This window comes from Natrix helvetica, assembly GCF_964273705.1.
Source record: "Natrix helvetica genome assembly, chromosome: 1".
NCBI classification, from domain to species: Eukaryota; Metazoa; Chordata; class Lepidosauria; order Squamata; family Natricidae; genus Natrix; species Natrix helvetica.
The window spans coordinates 34,545,414-34,565,567 of record NC_138548.1 but is presented as its reverse complement, the minus strand read 5'-3'; the positions used below and the strand labels follow the sequence as shown (position 1 = coordinate 34,565,567).

General features: G+C 38.7%; 1 protein-coding gene across 2 annotated transcripts in view; it reads right to left on the bottom strand.

The window, feature by feature from the left end:
* Positions 1 to 20,154, bottom strand: part of MTHFD1 (methylenetetrahydrofolate dehydrogenase, cyclohydrolase and formyltetrahydrofolate synthetase 1) — a 75,867-nt gene that overhangs the window by 28,655 nt on the left and 27,058 nt on the right. For both annotated transcript variants that reach the window (XM_081944180.1, XM_081944181.1), the window contains exons 9-18: positions 16,172 to 16,299; positions 11,961 to 12,058; positions 11,074 to 11,247; positions 10,035 to 10,171; positions 9,037 to 9,083; positions 6,198 to 6,305; positions 6,011 to 6,085; positions 4,403 to 4,505; positions 1,210 to 1,286; positions 323 to 463 (exon numbers count right to left, since the gene is read on the bottom strand). In XM_081944180.1, the coding sequence (XP_081800306.1) occupies positions 323 to 463; positions 1,210 to 1,286; positions 4,403 to 4,505; positions 6,011 to 6,085; positions 6,198 to 6,305; positions 9,037 to 9,083; positions 10,035 to 10,171; positions 11,074 to 11,247; positions 11,961 to 12,058; positions 16,172 to 16,299 (1,088 nt within the window). The remainder of the gene's footprint in view (positions 1 to 322; positions 464 to 1,209; positions 1,287 to 4,402; positions 4,506 to 6,010; positions 6,086 to 6,197; positions 6,306 to 9,036; positions 9,084 to 10,034; positions 10,172 to 11,073; positions 11,248 to 11,960; positions 12,059 to 16,171; positions 16,300 to 20,154) is intronic.

The following is a 20,154-nucleotide window of genomic DNA, read 5'->3' as shown; positions in this document are numbered from 1 at the left end:
AAATTCAGCTGGTCGTGTTTAAGCTTTACTTAGAATCCAGTTTGTACCATGCTTTCAAACTTTATTGCCAGAAATTTGGGGAAATGTCTCAATTTTCAAGATTAATACTTAAAATTATTTACTAGATACACATTTAGAAATCCTGAATCAGACAAAGACCACTAAACGTAGCTTTTTAGGAATCCTGGCCATCAACATACACTGCTTGATATGACTGAAGCTGTCTACTTCTGTCATAGTTAAAGCACATGTAATCTCAGAAATGAGTGAACCGTGTCTTCTAGAGTTGCATTTTCTTCCAAAGAGAATCATGTTCAGTTACCAGATCTTCTGTGGTGATTGGAACTCCTTTCTTGCTGGAGGCGACCACCATTTTGCCCAGGCGTTCTCTCATATCCTCCAGGCTGTTTGTGAGTGCTAAAACTGCCATGATCTCACTAGCTACTGCAATGTCAAACTGGGCCTGCAAGGAAGAAAAAAAGCAAGCAAGATCAAAAATAGACATAACTGAACACGGCTGGAGTATTTGGTTTAAAAAGACATAGACAAGACAGAATTCCCATAATTATGGAGTCACAATAATCTAGAAACAGAGTCAGGTCTAAGCATCTGTGGTAGCCTTTTCCAAATTTGGTGCTGTCTGGCTGTTCAAAAGTACACTTCCCAGACCCCAATTAGCAGTTGTTACATACTGACAATCAGTATAGTAGTTTCCACCAAGGTCCTCTGTTCTGGCGGGAACAGTATTCAAATCTGATTGGTCAAAGGGTCTGACAGCTCCCTATAAAAGGGCTGCTGCCAGACAGAGTCTTTGCTGGATTGTATATAGTTGTCACTTAATAAAGAGCTGTTGTTACAGAAGCCTGAGTCTACCTCATCCATTCACCCGATCTAACAGCAGTCATTGATCATTTGAACAGCACCAGGTTGATCGCAGCCTTTTTAGCAATGACAGGTTAGGGCATTTTAAGAATGCTGTCATTCTGTACACAAAAGAGGGCTAAAACTCAAAGTGAATTTCTCAAATATGCCAAGTTTCTTCACACAATCGCTCTCATTAGTAGTAGCCGCCCTCAAAATGGAGGGAATATGAGGATGGGTACATCCGGAAAACAGAGAAAGATGCACAAACCCTTAGCTCAAAATCAGCCCTCAGTTGGGATAAAAATGCCTGCTATTCTAAAAGAATCTGAGCGAAAGGACACTTACTGTGCGTGTGTATCCCTTCTCAGATGGAGACTGCCCAATTGTAATGGTTCGCAGAAACCTGTCGTTTGTATCCAGTACTAAATCAAAGAAGGTGGGAAGACAAAGGGTGAACATGGGGAATTTAGCAACTTTTTATACATGTACATTTAAAACTATCAATTCCATCCAAGTTATCTCACAAAGTTAAGTCATTAGAATAAAGGCTATGAGAAATAAATTGCTAACATTGCAACCCACAAGATTTTAATTTTTTAAACCTCTTTATTATATAGGTGTCTGGCCATTTCTCCAAAGGTTTAAGGTGACTTCCCTTGACATCTCCTTTGATTCTAACCCCCAGGTAGCAACTTGTGAAGTTGGTTGGGCTAAGGCAGAGTCACTTGGTGAACCTCTATGACTGAAGGTAGACTTAAACCTAGATCTCCCAATCATAGGCCAACACTTTGAGCAACAAACCACGGTTATTCATATTTTAAATATACCCATGGCTTTATAGACTGTTATTTCAAGTCACCCAAGAAAATCTCAAAACAAGCAACGGGAATCAGAATTTGCATAAGTCAATCTTCACCAGCCTTCATGTATGCTGAACTTTAAATGCCATCTCCTAATATCCAGGAGTGATGAAAACTGAAGTTCAGCACACACAATTGCAGAAGGGTGATCTATATTTTCAGTACCATTGAAAGATGCCTGAAAGATAAACTGACTTGTCAGTAGTCTTCTGTAATTTGCTCTTTTCCATTTGCACTGATCGTTTTATTTCACAGCAGGAATTCCACAGGAAGGAGGAAATACATCGCTACTTTTTTGCTTAAGCAATTTTGATACCAAGAAAATAGGTATAGAGTGTTTTCTATGTATAAACTTTATATGGAATACTAGTTGTAGGATTAAAAAAAAAATCATATCTCATTTACTAAGAAACTGTATGAAATTAAATTCCCCTCGAAAACATTGGGAAAAAGTAAGCTAACATGAGATTGTGAGCAAGTGTGGAAAGAACCATAATATGTTCTCAACATGATGCTGATTAATAGGCTACATTTGGAAAGTTTCACTGAACTGCAGAATGACATGCAGTTTTTTTATGGATGTATTGATACTATAAGGATTAAATTACTACCGTTCATCCCTGCATGGTTAATGTCTATAGAGAACTACTTAAATCATTTCTTCACAGACTATTCCTAGACAAGAAAGCTTGAAAATGCTTTGGAATAACAGCATTATGCTATTCTGCTATTTATTAAAGAAGCTCCACCTTTACAATATCCCAGAGCTCCAAAGAAGGTGCCACTGCTTTGGAATCACATTAGGTTTGATGAGTAGATTCATTAATGTAGTGTTTCTCCACCATGACATCTTTAAGATGCATGGACTTCAACTCCCAGAATCCTCCAGCCAACCATGAAACACTACCATAAAGCATCATCATCATCATCATTACCGCCATCATCATTTTTCACACTCACAGAATCAAAACAACAACAACAACAACAACAACAACCTTGGACTTCCTTAATGAATAGCAGACAAATACTTCACTCCCATAAGTACAAAGCTCTACTAGTTAAGATTAAAAATAAGTTAATAAGAGTCTAATTACAAGATTAATCAAGAGCTATAAATTTGGCATCAAAAGAGCCTGTCTAGTCTACCTTTACTCTATTTTGTTTCATGACATTCTAGTCAACCTTTAGCAGCAAAATTCAAGAAGACCTTGACTTTAATTTCTTATAATGTCTTTTAGCACACTGATCTGTGAAACAACAACGTACAGTGACTCAAAAGTGGAACCACTTACTGTGACCCAAACAAAAGGCAGCATGCTGAAAGTCACCTTAAAACTATGATCAGCCCAGTAGCAACTCCACAGGAATGCAAGATTGGAGAACAAGTCCAGAGAAGGAGCTCATGGAAAGAGACCATAGCAACCTCCTTTCCTCTGCTGCAGAGGAAGTGGCTAATTGGATCAAAGTTGAATAATTCTAATAGAAGAGAATATATGTAGTTCAGGATTGAATTGTGCAGTACCTGGTGCTCTCTGAACTTGGCTGTTTGCTTGCAAATGTTTTATTACTGAACTAGTTAACATCATCAGTGCAGCATTGATGATGTTACCTAGTTAGGTAATGAAATATCTGCAAGTAAACAGCCAAGCTCATGGAGCACCAAGACCTCTATCTGCATAATTTTCTACACCTTGTAGCATTGTGCAACAGTACTGGAATTCTGGTCAGGGAAGGTGAACTTGAGTGATCATAACTGTCAAAAATCATTTTACATTCCAAAAACAGCCCAATGAAGACTCAACATGTTCAGAGAACAAAGAGCACACCCTCTTTGGGGGACCTGAAAAGGAATACACCAAATAAATTGAACTACTATGCTGTAATAGTTCAACTTACAAGAAAGTCTATAAATGAATTCCCTGATGATTAATAAGTTAAGAAATGGATTTATTTTGAATATTTTAATGTTTTAATCTATCTGATAATGAAAGCTGTCCAAGCAGATTACATATTTACAGTAAGTAAAAATAAAATAACTAACCCCCTTAGTTATATGCCTTGAGCAAAATGGTTGTCAAAAGGAAAAGGGAGAATCACATTGACCAAAAATCCAAATGGCTAATATATATTTCATACCAAGTGAAAATTTAGATAACTACTCTAACAATAGCATAGACAACACAACGAACTCATGAACTCCTAAGAGGAACAGGACAAAATGAAGGAAAAGAGACAATTAACTGCATAACTCCTGCTTCTATGTGTAATATTCAGCACAGTCTTAGGTTTCTTTCAAAAGCAAATTCTGACTGCATTAAGCTAAATGCAAATCTTCCCACTAATGCATAAAAACCAGAATTTCCTGTGTCAAAGAGAAAAATGGCACTGATAGATCACCTATGGGGTAAGAAGCAATGACTGAAGTTTTTTACTCTGGAGAAAGAAATCCCTACTGCTGACAATGCAATTGCAAAAGCTTTCTCCAGGGTGAACATAGCACCTGCCTCTTAATTATTAAAATTGTCCCAAACTAAATGGATCCTAAAAATTAAGAGCAAAGGACTCAGCAGGTATTTATTCCTTGTTTAGACTTTAATCTGTATCCCCCATAGACAGAATCATTTTTCTTCCAAACAGCTTTTCTCCTTTTCTTCTGGAGGTTACTTGTGCTGCAATACCTCGTTGCCATGTTATGCTATCTGGATCGATATCCAATCTCACAAATTTGCTTATTTCATCATTTGTCAACGTTGCTGGGTCCATTTTCATAATATGTAATCTCTGAGGAAGGAAATGAGAGAGAGAGAAAGAGAGATTAAGATATTGACAAGTTACAGGAAACTAGTCTTTAAGCAAAGTAGTTAAAAAAACCTTTTTTGCAAGTAACATAAAGGGATGCAGCTGAAATGCAAAACCCTATATGGTTTCAACCTATATGGTTAAAATTAGTTCAGTAATTGTCTTTAGTGCAATTATTCACAAAAATCAGCAAGGATTTTAAGAAAACAGCACTACCCTCAAGAGATCAATGAGCAGAATTCTCAATTTTTATTTTGCTCTCTCAGTATCAGCGAAATACACAGGTAGAGAACACCCACCCTCCCCTAAAATTCTTTTAATGAATGCATGTGTCTTGCACTGTCTATAACACAGTGCAAAAGTAAAAGAAGAACAGCTACAACAATGGAATCCAACCTGAATATTCAAAAGGCTTGGGTATGGCCTGCATAGAACCTTCAAAATGGTTATCAAATTGTAGTTTTTAATGAGAGAAAAGGGGAATAGAATTAAATAAGTGACTGAAGAGTAATTGCGTTAACTATATTTATTTTAATGAAATGTAAACCAAATTAAATCAGCTTTAGTTATTATCCTGCTCACCAATTACGTTTTATAAAGCTATGCCCAGCATGCCATTTAAAGGCCAAATGCATCCTTAGCTCAGGAAAGGATGTGTATCCCTGGGCAAAGCATCCAGAAAAGGTCAGGATTGTAGCTATGCATCTATCACATCTGATTTAGATCATACCATATTCAAGCCCAGAGGCATTGGCCATCATACTAGGTGTGTACTGGTAGCAATCTTTGGCCACTTATGGTGGGCAACTGGAATGGAGAAGTCATCATTATCAATTTCTCAAGAAGAACTTGGAGGAACATTATGAGGAGAAATCAGCAACACTGGGAAAAATCGTATTATAGCTTCCCAGGCAACAATATGAGCAAAACTGAAATAAACTCTCAGAAATACCCGAAGGATAAAATATGGGGTCATCCTTGTAAAGCTTGATTTCGTATGAAATCAATGTTACTGTCTGATATGAATTATGATTGTTTAACATCGCTTTGCCTTTGCCTCATACTTTGGGAAGACCTTGTTCTGCCTCAAGGAAGACATATTAAACTAGGGCACATTTTTCTGTTTGCAAAACATAAAACTCTGAATTATTTCAACAGAGGCTGCAGTATTCGTTTGAATACTGAGCCGTGGTGATGCAGTGGTTAGAGTGCAGTACTGCAGGCTACTTCTGCTGCCTGCTGGCTGCCTGCAATTTGGCAGATTGAATCTCACCAGGCTCAAGTTGACTCAGCCTTCCATCCTTCTGAGGTGGGTAAAATGAAGACCCAAATTGTTGGGGGCAATATGCTGACTCTGCAAACCACTTAGAGAGGGCTATAAAGTGGTATATAAGTCTAAATGCTATTGCTATATCAAATCCTATGTTTGTGAGCATTGAAGATAGTTTGAGAAGTACAAACAGACTGGAGATTACAAGCAAGCTCACCTGTAGTCTCCGAATCTGGACATCAGAGAAATTCCTAACACCGTCAACTGAAGGAACCAATCGTGAATAGAGTGCCTTAAAGAACAAAGCATGTAATTAAGGACCTATCGGCACACAATAAATCTCAGCTAAACAAACTGTGCACAAAGCACACTAGAAGAGAGAGTCATTAATTGCATCAAATTACCTGATCGGTCTGTGTAGCCTCATGGAAGATGCGGGCATCAATAGCAGCAGCAACCAAGTTATTGGCAGCAGTAATAGCATGGATGTCACCCGTGAGATGGAGATTAAACTGCAGGAAAAAAGAAAGCACGGAAAATATCCCAATCTTTATCTCAAACCTTTGACTAAATCTAATTAAGTCACCAAATCAAGACTATAAGATTCAGACTGCAGGCAGCCAGCAGGCTGTTTCTAGAGCCATGAGAGCAGGTAGTTCTCTGATACACAAATGCCTTCTCAGAGAAAAAGAGAAAAAGAGAGGCCTTCTCCTTTCTGAAGGGAGAAAAATAAATTTCTCCCCACCCACTGAACAGTTTTTCCACCCTAGCATGATATCCAGCCTTCAGTTGCTTCTAAGCTACTGAGATTTATTCATTCACTCATTCAATTTTTATAGCCACCTATCTCAGTTAATGAATCTGAACAGCTTACAATTTTAAAAAATATATTACAATTAAGACACTAAACATTTTAAAATTATAAAACAATGAAATTGTTGCTACTAAAACTTATGTCAATCTTCCAAGCACCTGGCAGGAAATTCATGTAGTTGTTATTGAAGACACCTGGAGTTTGATTATTTAGGAATAGATAAAGTATTAAAAGAATTAGTTATGAATTTGGTTTATTTCCTAAACCAGCAGACATGCCAATGCTTCTTTTTATTGTCATAGCTAGGAGGCTGGTAGCCTTTTCCCCCTTCATTTTTCCAGAATTGTCCTTCAAAGTATGGTCAAAGAAGTTGAGAAGGGTTTGTTAAAAACAGATCATGCCAAACTAATCTTATTTCATTCTTCAACATAGTAACTAAATTAGTAGACCAGCGAAATACTGTGGACATAATATACTTAGACTTCAGCAAGGCATTCAACAAAGTAGACCACAACCTACTTCTTGGTAAGCTAGAAAAAAGTGGGATAGATAGCATCACCACTAGATGGATTAGGCAACTGGTTGACAAACCAAACTCAACAAGTAGTCCTTAATAGGTCTACGTCTACATGGAGGGAAATAAGCAGTGGAGTACCACAAGATTCTGTCTTAGGCCCAGTACTCTTCAATATCTTCATAAATGACTTAGATGAGGAAATAGAAGGGGAACTTACCAAATTTGCAGATGATACAAAGCTGACAGGAATAGCTAACACCCTAGAAGATAAGCTCAAGATCCATATGGATCTTGACAGACTTGAACACTGAGTCCTAGCTAACAAAATGAAAATCAATGTAGAGAAAAGTAAATCCGTAGACTTAGGCAAGAAAAACCAAAGGTAAACATATAGACTGGGTGAAACCAGGTTTAATAGCAGTAACTGTGAGAAGGATCTTGGAGTCTTAGTGGACAACAAGTTAAATATGAGCCAGCAGTGTATAGGGGCAGCCAAAAAGCCAATGCAATTCTAAATTGCATTAAGAGAGGGATACAGTCAAGATCAAGGGAGGTACTAATACCACTCTATAAAGCCTTAGTGAGACCACACCTAGAGTACTGCATCCAATTTTGGTCATCACACTATTTAAAAGATGTAGAAAAAGTACAGAGAAGAGCAACCAGGATAATTAGGGGACTGGAAACTAAAACATATGAAGAATGGTTACAGGAGCTGGGTATGGCTAGTCTAGTGAAGAGAAGGACCAGAGGAACCATGGAAGCAACAATATTTGAGAGGCTGCCACAGAAAGGAAGGGGTCAAGCTATTTTCCAAGGCACCTGAAGGCCAGACAAGGAATGGATGGAAACTGATCAAGGAGAGATTCAACCTAGAAATAAGGAGAATTTTTCTGACAGTGAGAACAATCAAGCAGCTGGGATAGCTTGCTTTAGGAAGTTGTGGAAGCTTCATCACTGAAGGCTTTCAAGAAGAGATTGGACTGCCATTTGTCAGAAATGGTATAGGGTCTCCTGCTTGGGCGGAGGGGGTTGGACTAGATGACCTACAAGGTCTTTTCCAACTCTGTTAATCTAATTCTAAGATGATTGTGATGATTTTGTTGAAGCATCTCCCAAAGTACATAAAAACAGGCAGAGAACTTCAATCACATCATGATGGCTACTTTCTTGACTTTTGAGACCACATCCTGCAGATACTCCCTGAATCTGCCTAATTTTCTAAGTCAGGTGCCTTGTGACAGCCAATTCTATAAGTGTGTACAAAAATTGTAAGTGTGTACAAAAATTACTTTCCCTTTGATATGCCAGACCAGTTTACTTGACTTGCCACACTTTAAGTGTCAAGTGTTACCAAGTGTTAATGCTTTATAAAGTAGGATTACTCCAGTTCCTTAACTTGTGGCCCAAATGTTTTGGGGGGGAAAACCCCTCCAATGTTATAATTTACAATATGTCTAATATAAAAAGCATTTCTCTAATAAGCCCCAAAATTGTTCATCTACAGCAAAGCTGGTATATGAGGAGAATTTAATTTGTTCCACATGTTTAAACAAACTAATTTAATTTCTAATATCGGAATGCACACAGAGATTGGAACAATTATCCTGATTATACATTTCTCTAAATTTTGCAATCAGTTCAAAAATGATGTTCATAGTTGAATGGATTTAGGATTAAATGCATGCAGAACTGACAAGGACTGGAAATAATATCTATCCCCAAGCTGAATGTCTATGACTATTGGGAATCATACATCAGCATCAAATCACACAGATTCTCTCCATCTAATATCAGGGAAAATAATTCCCATCACTCTAAATTTCTGAACAAATAGGTCTTGACATCCTGGAATCCATATACAAGAGATGAACATCCAGTGTATTTATAAAGGAATAAATTTGAAGTTTACCTCTTCCATAGGAATAACTTGAGAATAGCCACCTCCAGCTGCACCACCTAATGGGGAATATAAAACATCATGCCATGCATCAAATTGTGAATATTAAAGGGTTTAACAGTTATTCATTGGAAGAAAAACCCTACTTATTTTAAAATTGATACATTATCTTTAGCAAGGAGTAAAGTCAAGTGATTGTACCTTCTCACATTCTATTAGTAATAAAAATAGGTCAAGTACTTGTCTATAATCTACTTAATATCACCGTGCTAAAACATTACACTTAAATAATGGGTATTATCATGATAGTGTAAATTCTACAGATGTTTCTGCTAGTATCCTCTGCTTGTGCATTCTAGCCAACTTCTTACAGGTAGTCCTCACTTAGCAAACACAATTGGGACTAGTAATTCAGTTATTAATTTACTGTTAAGTGAATAGGTCATTAAGTGAAACTGTGACTGCGCTTATGATCTTACTTCAGCTTTCCTTAGCTTTACAGACCTGCAAAGGTCTTAAATCTTACAAAGTTATTTTTTATATCAGCATTCAAACTGAATGGTTTCTAAAAGCGGCAGTCATTAAACAAGGATAATCAATATTTCCCTCGGAGCCTTCCAAAGTTTATACAACCAGCAGAATAAAAATAAGCAAACTTTTTGCTTGGCGTTTACCAAAGATTGGAGATCACCAGCACAAATGCTTTCCGGGTGGGAGTGGGGTGTGTGTGAGTAAACAAACCAAATCTACCAATCTGTAGAAACACAGGATATCAGAGACACTAGGTGGAATACGTTTGCTGTTTGTCTTCCTTCATTCAACCAATTAACCTCATAGCACAATGCCACATTGCCATGGGTACTCAGAAACACAGGTCAAAGTTTTTCTTATCATCCGCTAACTACTTCAATGGAGATGCCTTGGACTGAATTTGAATCCACTGCATTGTAAATCGTGTACATCTGGCAAGCTACAGCTTTGCCTCTGGCGTGGAATGTTGCAATCTGTACCTTTAATTCCAAAAGTAGGCCCTTGAGAAGGTTGGCGGACACAGGCAAAGGCATTCTGACCAAGGTGCGCACCCAAAGCTTGAACCAGCCCTACAGTTGTTGTACTCTTCCCTTCCCCCAGGGGTGTGGGAGTTATGCTAGAAAAAACGAATAAGAATACCTTTAAAAAACAGATAAAGTCACAATTCACTTAATTACAATATGTACCAATATGTTAAGAGAGAGTAACTTGGCCATTAGAAGGTCTTTTTGTACATGCTTGCTCAGCTTAAAGGGACAGGACATTTTCTGTAATGGTATAATTATAAATGTTTAATTAAACATCAGATGGGTGTTCACCTAAATTTGCCCTTCTCAACATTTTGGGAAAATTTTCATTGATTTATGTTCAGATTGTATTCTGGAATTGACAAATTGATATTTTTAATATTTTGTCTCCTTGGGGCCCAGTTTCACCCTTAGTATATACTAGTACTATGCTTTGGTGTATAGTATTTTAAAACTATGTTAGCTACCGTATTTTTGGGAGTATAAAACACACCTTTTTCCCTCAAAAAATATGGTGAAAATCTGGGTGTGTCTTATACACTGAATACAGCATTTTTGGCCTCGTGAAATCCCGCCCCCTTTGCAAAAATGGCCGTGCATAGCCTTTAGGAGGCTTCCAGAGCACTCCTGGGGGCAGGTGAGGGCAAAAATGAGCAAAAAATGAGTTTTTTGCTCATCCCCCCCCCCCCCCCCGAAGGCTATACATGCCCTTTTATGACAAAAAACATTTTTTGGAGGTCTGCAGAGTGCAAAAACTTTTTTTAAAAATTTGCCTCTTCAAAATCTTGGTGCGTCTTATACTCTGGTGCGTCTTATACTCTGAAAAATATGGTATTTAGGGAATCTTCCTTTGAATGCTGAAGACTTTCAACGATTGTAAATGCTTTTATAGACTTTTCACGGGGACCTGTTATTCTTTCCCCAAGTCAGTTAAGAAAGACCTCAACCCTGCTAGTTTATCAGGGTGTAGAAATAATTTAAGGCAACTTACCCTGTTACTACAATGTATTTTCCATCTGGTTGATCTTTGAGACGCTTCAGTGTTGACAGTGAGATTTTGGCTTTGCATTGACCATACAACTCTACTTCATCTGAAATCAAGCCAATTTCTCTGGCCAGCTCACCAATGGGTTTAGGAGTACATGACCGTGAAACTTTGATGTCACTGAAAAATAACAGTTATATTGAGAAAGGAGAAGATGCCATTCCACTCTCTCATTAAGTATTGGGAATATGCAAGTCACACCTAAATTTGCCCTTTGTCTTTGGACCTTGAAAGTGCAGGCTTTCTGAATGCGTTTCTATGTGAAAACTTCCCCAAAGTTTGGAAAAACAATAAAGCAGGAAGAAGGATGGGTGAAAATCTTTCTTTGGGATATGCTTGCTTTCCTACACATTTCAACAAACAAGTCCAGCTTTCTGCAGCCCACAGCTACTCCTACTTCTGCAGCCTCACAATCCACAGCTACCCTTCCTCCAAATGTCAATAGCTGTATAATCAGCAATGGCAATTGAAGCACAAAAATGCATTTAAGGAAAAAAATGAGGCCACAAAAAAACCAAAACCAAAAGACAACTGACATTCCTAGAACTTTCCAGTAGTTGAGAGAGTATGTTGGATAAGAGAAGAAAATATGCACATAATAGAGTGCTCTGAAGGAGGCATGATATGAAAAGAAATATTCTATGTTGTAACACTTGAATGAATGTGCTATTGCTTTTACTTTCCCTGATGTCCATTTTCTCTGTACCAGCAGAAACTCCAATAGAGGCTATACAAGTTTTCTTATGCTCTCTGTCTCACTGGGACACAGCAAGGGACAAATATAGACTTCCATTCATACCCTTTCTAGACTAATTTTATTACTTCTTTATTACCTTGGAACAGGAGTTACAGGAGTGAGCAGCTTATACTGAATATTCCACTTGCCAGGTTGATACGTATCAAGAAAACGTTGAGCACTTTCTACTGTACTCTGAATTGGTGTTTTAAAAAAGAAAACAAAATAAAAATTAATTACTGTAACCAATAATCTATCAGTTTTTTCTTGTTTAGAAAATTTAAGTTGCACAAAATAATCTGCAAAAGGCAGGAAGCACTCTATATCCTTTAAATACAGAATTAGGTAAATATATGTGTAAGTCATTTGCATTTTTGGTGCACAATTTATATTTACGCTTCAGAAACCTACTTCTGCATAACTTCCTAAATACACATCAAGGTTCTAACTACGTTCTTGTCCAGGGTTTTAATTTGTTGTGATACAGACTGCAAAGTAGCCTTATTATCTTCTTTTTCTCAATTTAACCCAAACTTTCTCAGCTTGCACCTTTCAGTTGCATTACAGTGGTAAGATTTAAGAAGACTTGGTGCTCTGTGCTAGCTGGGCATTTTAGCAGGTGGGGCTGGTATAGTATAGTAGTATAGTCTTTATTGTCATTGTACAAAATAAATACAATGAAATTGGTTTTAGCCTCACTGGTGCAATCCATGACAACAAATACAAACAACAAAAATCCCAAAGGAATAATCCCAATGCAAGTAATTAGGGGAAAAGAAAAAAGAAAAAGAAAAAACTAATCATACGTTTTCACATGTGCGTGGAGTGATTGTGGTTTTGTTTAAGAGTCTGACAGCCCAAGGATAGAAACTATTTTAAAGCCTATTTGTTCAGCTGGCTATGCTTTGACATCTTTTGCCCAATGGTAGAAGTACGAAGAGACACTGACCAGGGTGTGAATCATGTCTGAGTATCTTCCTTACTCTGCTAAAGCAGCGAGACCTGGTGATGTCATCCAGTGATGTCAGAGGGCAACCAATGGTTACTTGTGCCAAATTGATCACTCTCTGTAGTGCCTTCCTGCCCACAGCAGTTAAACCAGCGTACCATACTATAATGCAATATGTGAGGACATTTTCTATTGTGGACCGATAGAAAGAGGTCATCAGCCGTTGTTCCACCTGATGTTTTCGCAGGATTCTGTTGGGCCTTGCCAATCACCAGGAATGTGTTGTTTTCCAGGTGAGATCTTGACTAATAAGCACTCCCAAGAATTTAAAAGAGGAAACCCTCCCCACATAGCCCCCCTCAATATTCAGTGGGGCAGGTGACTCTCTGTGCACCTGAGGGTAGAACAAGAAGCAATGGGTGGAAACTAATCAAGGAGAGAAGCAACTTAGAACTGAGGAGAAATTTCCTGACAGTGAGAACAATTAATCAGTGGAACAGCTTGCCTCCAGAAGTTGTGAATGCCCCAACACTGGAAGTCTTTAAGAAGATGTTGGATAGCTATTTGTCTGAAACGGTATAGGGTTTCCTGCCTAGGCAGGGGGTTGGACTAGAAGACCTCCAAGGTCCCTTCCAACTCTACTATTGTATTGTATTGTATTGTAAATCTAGCACCATCTCCTTTGTCTTACTAGTATTTAGATGGAAGTTGTTTTTTGAACACAATGCGGATACTCTGGACTTCTTCCCAGTATGCTGACTCATCCCCTCCAGTTATGAGACTCAGCCCTGTTGTGTCATCTGCAAACTTTATTATGATGTTGGATAGATAAGAGGATATGCAGTCATGTGTATACAGCGAGTACAGGTATGGGCTGAGCACGCAGCCCTGAGGGGAGCCTGTGCTGAGCTTTAGCGTGGAAGATGCAAAGGACCCAACCCTTACTGTTGGTGGACAATCCATCAGAGAGTCTTTGATCCATTCACAAGTGAGGGGAGAGAAATTCAGGTCAGTCAGCTTTTCAATGAGAATGCCTGTAAGATGGTGTTAAAAGCCGAGCTATAGTCTATAAAAAGCATTCTGACATAGTTCCCAGATTTCTCAAGGTGGCTCAGTGCAATATGTAGAGCAGTGGCGATGGCGTCCCGTCGACCTGTTGCTTCTATAAGCAAACTGGTGTTAGTCGAAATTTGGTGGATGACAGGACTTGAGGTGTTGTAGGACCAGTCTCTAAAAGTTTATATTTTACATTTGGAAAATAAATCTGGAAGGCACCAGTTTAATGTCATATAAGTGCTATTTATTGTTTATCTGAGATACAGTGGGTTATATTATTCACTGTTTCTATTTTCTTTTAATATTATTGCATTGAACATCTGGATTCAAATTCTTATTCAGTCTCAAAACTCCCTGAGTAACTTTAGATCAGTCAAACACATCCGAAAAACCAAATATATTCAAAAGATGGGTTGTAAATAAAATGAGCAAAGAAGATATTATGCATTCTACTTATAACGTGGAGGAAAAAAAAGAGGAGTAATAATACTTATTAAAGTTTTATTGAGATGCCTTTAATTATTGTTTAAGAAAAGCAGAAAATAGAGAGTATTTTTTCAATAATTGCAACGAAAGTGCAGGTGAGTGGGGGGGAAAAAAGGAGTGGGAACAATTTCTGGCTTCTCCATTGATTTTGTTTGGGGAAAGCCAGCAAGGAATGTCAGAAATTGTGATCCTGTAGCTGCAGTTTTCTGTGATGTCATTAATGCAAGCCAGGCATCAGGTGCTTTATCCAATCATGTGGCATGGAACTGAAAGCTTTACTGTAATCAATCAAGCTACAAGCAAGTTGGTCTTCCTTCTCTTTCAATTTTCCAAAATCATCTTGGCTGTTTATATCGACAGTCTTGAGCAGCAATTCTATTTCAGGTGTGTTTTTCCATATAGGATCTCTGAGTTGAACACCACCAGCATTGACAAAATCACCATCAGTCAGTTGCAGAAGGCAGCTTTACATCCTGAGATGATACTTTTAACATCACAAACATCCATATTTGCCTATCCCAGGTCCCTGGGAAAGACTTGATAGGAGGACAAAAATGCAAATCCCAGTCTGAATATCTGGCTGATTGTGCAATGAGTCACAATTGTCCTTGTTTCTAAGTTATATTGCTTGATCGGGTATTATTCATTCTTCATGTTCTTCAACTTTTCTTTCATCCATTCTAGCTTGCTTGCATCTGATTTTTAGCAGGCTGTCTTATTTTCCAGCCTGATTTTCATTTGGGTGATGCACTGTTTGGCTTTTATTCTTGTTTGTTGATTTTGCATCAAAGCTATTCAATTATAGCTACAGCAGTGCTGTACATTAGTTGGTTTGTTTATTTCTGATTCTGGCTGTTGTTCTTTCCAGAAGTGGTGCATTATTTTAAAATATCCTTTCTCACTGGATTTAATTTGTAGTAGCAGATCATTATTTCTGGTTTTCAGTGTTTGTGTATTTGCGATGGGTAGTCCTGCAGGAGCTGGCATTAGTTGTTCAGCAACAGTCCTGAGCTCAAAGATAAAGGTTCCCCTCACACATATGTACTAGTCGTTCCTGACTCTAGGAGGCGGTGCTCATCTTCGTTTCAAAGCTGAAGAGCCAGTGCTGTCTGAAGATGTCTCCGTGGTCACGTGGCTGGCATAACTAAACGCCAAAGGTGCATGGAACGCTGTTACCTTCCCACAAAGGTGGTCCCTATTTTTCTACTTGCATTTTTACATGCTTTCAAACTGCTAGGTTGGTAGAAGTTGGGACAAGTAACAGGGGTTCACTCCTTTACACAGCACTAGGGATTCGAACAGCCAAATTGCCGACCTTTCTGATTGACAAGCTCAGCGTCTTAGCCACTGAGCCACCGTGCCCTGAGCTTACTTATCAGCAGATAAATAAGAAATACATAGAAATACCTACTGTGGTCCTTGTTGACCTGGGTGACTACCCACCCAATAAGGGTTTTGGTAAATTATGTCTCACCATATCATTTAAGGGACAGTCACTCTTCATCTAGCTCCTCTGATGAGACGTGTGCAGTTTAGTTAAACCTCTAATGTAGCTCTCATCCTCCTTGGAGTATGCAAGCCCTCCCTCCCCCAACCATGTCAAGTTAATGTCTCACTGGAGGATTATTATTATTATCCCTAATTATACTGCATGTAGAACCTTAGGAGAAAGATTTGCCATGATCTAAAGCAACTCTGGGAAAACTAGAGGATTTAAAGCTGTGTGGGATGAAATAGAGAGCGCTGCTAGGCATCTGTACCACACAGAAACTCAGTGGAAAGTGAAAAAAGGCTCTTCCCCAAAGCGAGGTACTCACCTGCATCAGCATTGCAACTGTCATTGGTCCAACCCCACCAGGTACAGGAGTGATATAGGCTGCTCTCTCCTTTGCTGAAGCATAAGCTACATCTCCAACAACCCTTTTCCCACTGGCCTTTGTGTTATCTGTGAAGGAGAGATGAGAAAACACTGGAGGAAAACGATACCCTCAAAACATATCAATCCCATGAGAGGCAACAGAAAATAAAGCTTTGGGTTAGCTTGCAATGACAAAATCTTCCTCTACACCAATATTCCTCTTGGCATTGCTGAGTTAACACATTCTCAGCTAGTCCTCCTCTTTCAGATTTGTTTAAAAACTGCTTTGTTAGCATGCTTGTGAATAAACATGACTGATCCAGGCTTGAGGGTAGAATTCTGAAAAACAATAGCTTTCTTCAAGAATCAAGATTTGCTCTCAATGTCATGCATGTCTCATCATTGCAAATGGAGATACTTAAGTATCGGTCAGAAAACTAAAACTTTCCAGATTACTGTAGGAAGGAAAAGATGGGAGAGGAACAATAATCCTGCTCTAATATAGTGGAATTGGCATTTCAAAATAACATTTAACTCAGGATTTCAGCAGGTTTACTAAAGGTACTTTTTCATCAGGATTGGGAAGGTTTTAAAAAAGAACTTTTTAGTTTCAACAGTGCAGAAGGCAACTTTTGCATTTATTAAAAACATCCATATTGCTTCAGGCAACTGGGGGCAATTGTTTGGAAGACAATTAGTTTTATAATTGCACTAAGATGGGGAGAGGCACTTGGCACTTTTACTTGCTCCATCAGCCTTAGATGCTAAAGAAGAATAAGTGAGAATAGAAAAAAAAAGGATCGTGACTGAAGGTGTGTCCCAGTATAATGTTACAGGATCCAATATGGGTCGCTCACTAAGACCAAAAATTTTCGGAGCTTTTGTATTCGTGCTGGAGCCCATCCTTACATATTCCAGTAGACTCTAGAGAGAGGTTGCTTGAGGATGGGCTTCAGTACAAGCCCCAAAACTTGCAAGAATAAACTTTTAGTCCCTATGACCAACCCAGATTGCATCTAGCAATAAATACTGTGCAGCAGAGAGCAGCATTTCTTTACCACACATTACAAAGACATATAATGAAATATCCTGGATTCCACAGAATTCTTGGATTTCATTGAAAGAAACAAAAGGAATACAAATTAGAAACAAGTCCCTAATGGCAAGGGAAGGCAAATTAAAATGTTGGAGGTGATTTTCTTCTTCCTTAGAAGCTAGTTAGCAGAGAACTATAAAGCACGTTACTCTAAAAAAAAATCACAAGCACATACAGTACCTGCTGTTCAATAGATTTCAATATTATCATAATTTCATACATATGAAGTCATATGTAAACGACTTCACCCCAAAGCACTTTTTCTATTGTTTTTAATTATGGTTTTAGTCCTGGCATGGGATTCTTTTATATGGTTACCTCAATAAGGCACCAAACAAAAGGCTCTAAATAATTACAGCTGCCTCTTGAAGCTTCACAAAAGTAGCCTGGATCTCCATAGCAGCAGTTCTCAAACTAATGGCAGGGATTTAATGGGAGCCTCAATTTTTTCACAACCAGGTTGCTAGCTGCTTACCACATATTTAAGAATAATACCCTAAAGGCTGGTGTGATTGACATTCTGCCTGTCAAGCATCACTCCCACCAAAACATTTTCCTTTGACATCAATGTATTGCCGGAACATTGAGCGCTGAAAGATACAGCAAATGTCCTTGGGAAGTCTGAAGCAGACATTAGGACCAAGGCTTTGTGACCCAGGGAGTGGGGAGAGCCTACGTCAGTGGTGAAATCTATTTTTTTTTTACTACCGGTTCTTTGGGCGTGGCTTGGTGGGGTCATGTGACTAGGTGGGCATGGTTATGTAGTCATGTAAGTGGGAGATCAAAAGACAGACACTCACTTTAACAATGTCCTGCTGGAGCAGGGTTGGGCTAGATGACCTCCAAGTCCCTTCCAGCATTATCTCCTGAAGCTGCTTCTAGTGCCAGCTTTGTAGTCCTTCCTTCCTCTCCTTTTTCCCTCCCTCCCTCCCTTTCTTTTTCTTTCTTTGTTTCTTCTCTCTCTCTCTCTCTCTCTCTCTCTCTCCCTCCCTCTCTCCAACCCTCCCCCCGTTTTTGGGCCTAGCATGCCTCAGGGAACCCTGCTGGTAGCAACAATGGACCACCCACATACCCGTTTCCAGAGAACCTGTAGTTTTAAAAAATGCTTTAAAAGTTTTTAAAAAGTTCAAAAGCTGTGCAACGTGCGATAGTCGGAACAGGTTTTTTAAAAGTATTTTTTACTACTGGTTCTGTGAACCAGTAACATTTTTTACTATTGTTTCAGGTGAACTGACCCAAACCAGTAGCATTTCACCCCTGGCCTATGTCTTTATTCATTCAGGGGGGTTGAAAATGATCTGAGGAACCAACATGTACATTTTTAAGGCCTTAATACTGGTCTATACCTGTTTTCAAGAAAAAAAAAAGTCTTACACATCTTAAATGTCTATGGAGATTCTCAGTCATCCAGGGAATGGCTATCCCAAAGGGATAACCAAGAAACAACTGGACTTTCTGATTTTTCTTTGAAGACGTTTCACTTCTCATCAAAGAAGCTTCTTCAGCTCAAGATCTGTAGCTTCTTGGATGAGAAGATTGAAGAAGCTTCTTGGATGAGAAGACCCGAAGAAGCTTCTTGGATGAGACGACCTGAAGAAACTTCTTGGATGAGAAGATTGAAGAAGCTTCTTGGATGAGAAGACCTGAAGAAGCTGCTTGGATGAGAAGACCCGAAGAAACTTCTTAGATGAGAAGTGAAATGTCTTCAAAGAAAAACTAGAAAATCCAGTAGCCTCTTGAAAAAGCACCTTTGGGATACACATCTTAAAAGTTTCCCCCCTTCCAATGTGGAAATGAGCCAACTGGGGTCTTGAGAAATGACTCAGCTAGCTAGCGTTGTACCTTATGGACTTTTTCCTCATGCTCAAAGGCAGATAATGAAGTGAACCACAATTGCTAAGAAACGTGAAGAAAATGATCATCTTTATTTAACCCTTTGATTAGTTAAGTGCAATTAATGATAGATCACTTATAAAAGCAACCTTTATAGAAGGTTGCAGCAAGTAGGAGGATAGCAACTGTTTGACAGGTGTGACTAATCCTCTTAGTTTCTTAAACTGGAGAGCAGATGGGTAGAGAAGCTCCACTTTAATAAAGAGGAACCTTATGCAACCAATCTCTGGTTTATTAATTAATTTTTCAGCAAGGAAGTAATGATTTCATTCAAAATCCTAACGAGATTGTCTATCCAATTGAACCATTCCTTGGCTAAAAGATATTCATAGTTTGTTTGGTTTTGCTTACTACCGTGAACCATGATATATGGCTTGCTTACTGCATTGTCTAAACTTAGCCAAATCTGAATTTTTCAACAAACCATTTGTGAATACAGTTGCAAAGTTCCTTGGAGAAAGGGAAGGGTGTAAAAATCATACATAAATAGAAATACTATGAGAGACACACTAAAAGTTGCTGTTTGTTCTTTCTTGGATTCCATTCTGCAATGATACAGAAAAGATTAACGTGTCGTATTTTTCAGAGTATAAAACTCACCTTTTTCCCTCAAAAAAGACGCTGAAAATCTGGGTGCATCTTATACACTGAATACAGCCGCCCAAAACACCCTTCACCAAAATGGCCGTGCATAGCCTTTAGGAGGCTTTCAGAGAGCTCCTGGGGGCAGGGGAGGATAGAAATGAGTGAGAACGGGCTGTTTTTTGTTCGTTTTGGGGGGGCACACCCCCAGGAGCACTCTACAAGCTTTTGAAAAAAATGGGGCCGTTTTCAGGAAGTCTGCAGAGTGCACAAACTTTTTTTAAAAAAAATTGACTCTTCAAAATCTTATACTCCGGTGTGTGTTATACTCCGAAAAATACATTCATGGTATACATTCATTCCTAGCATTG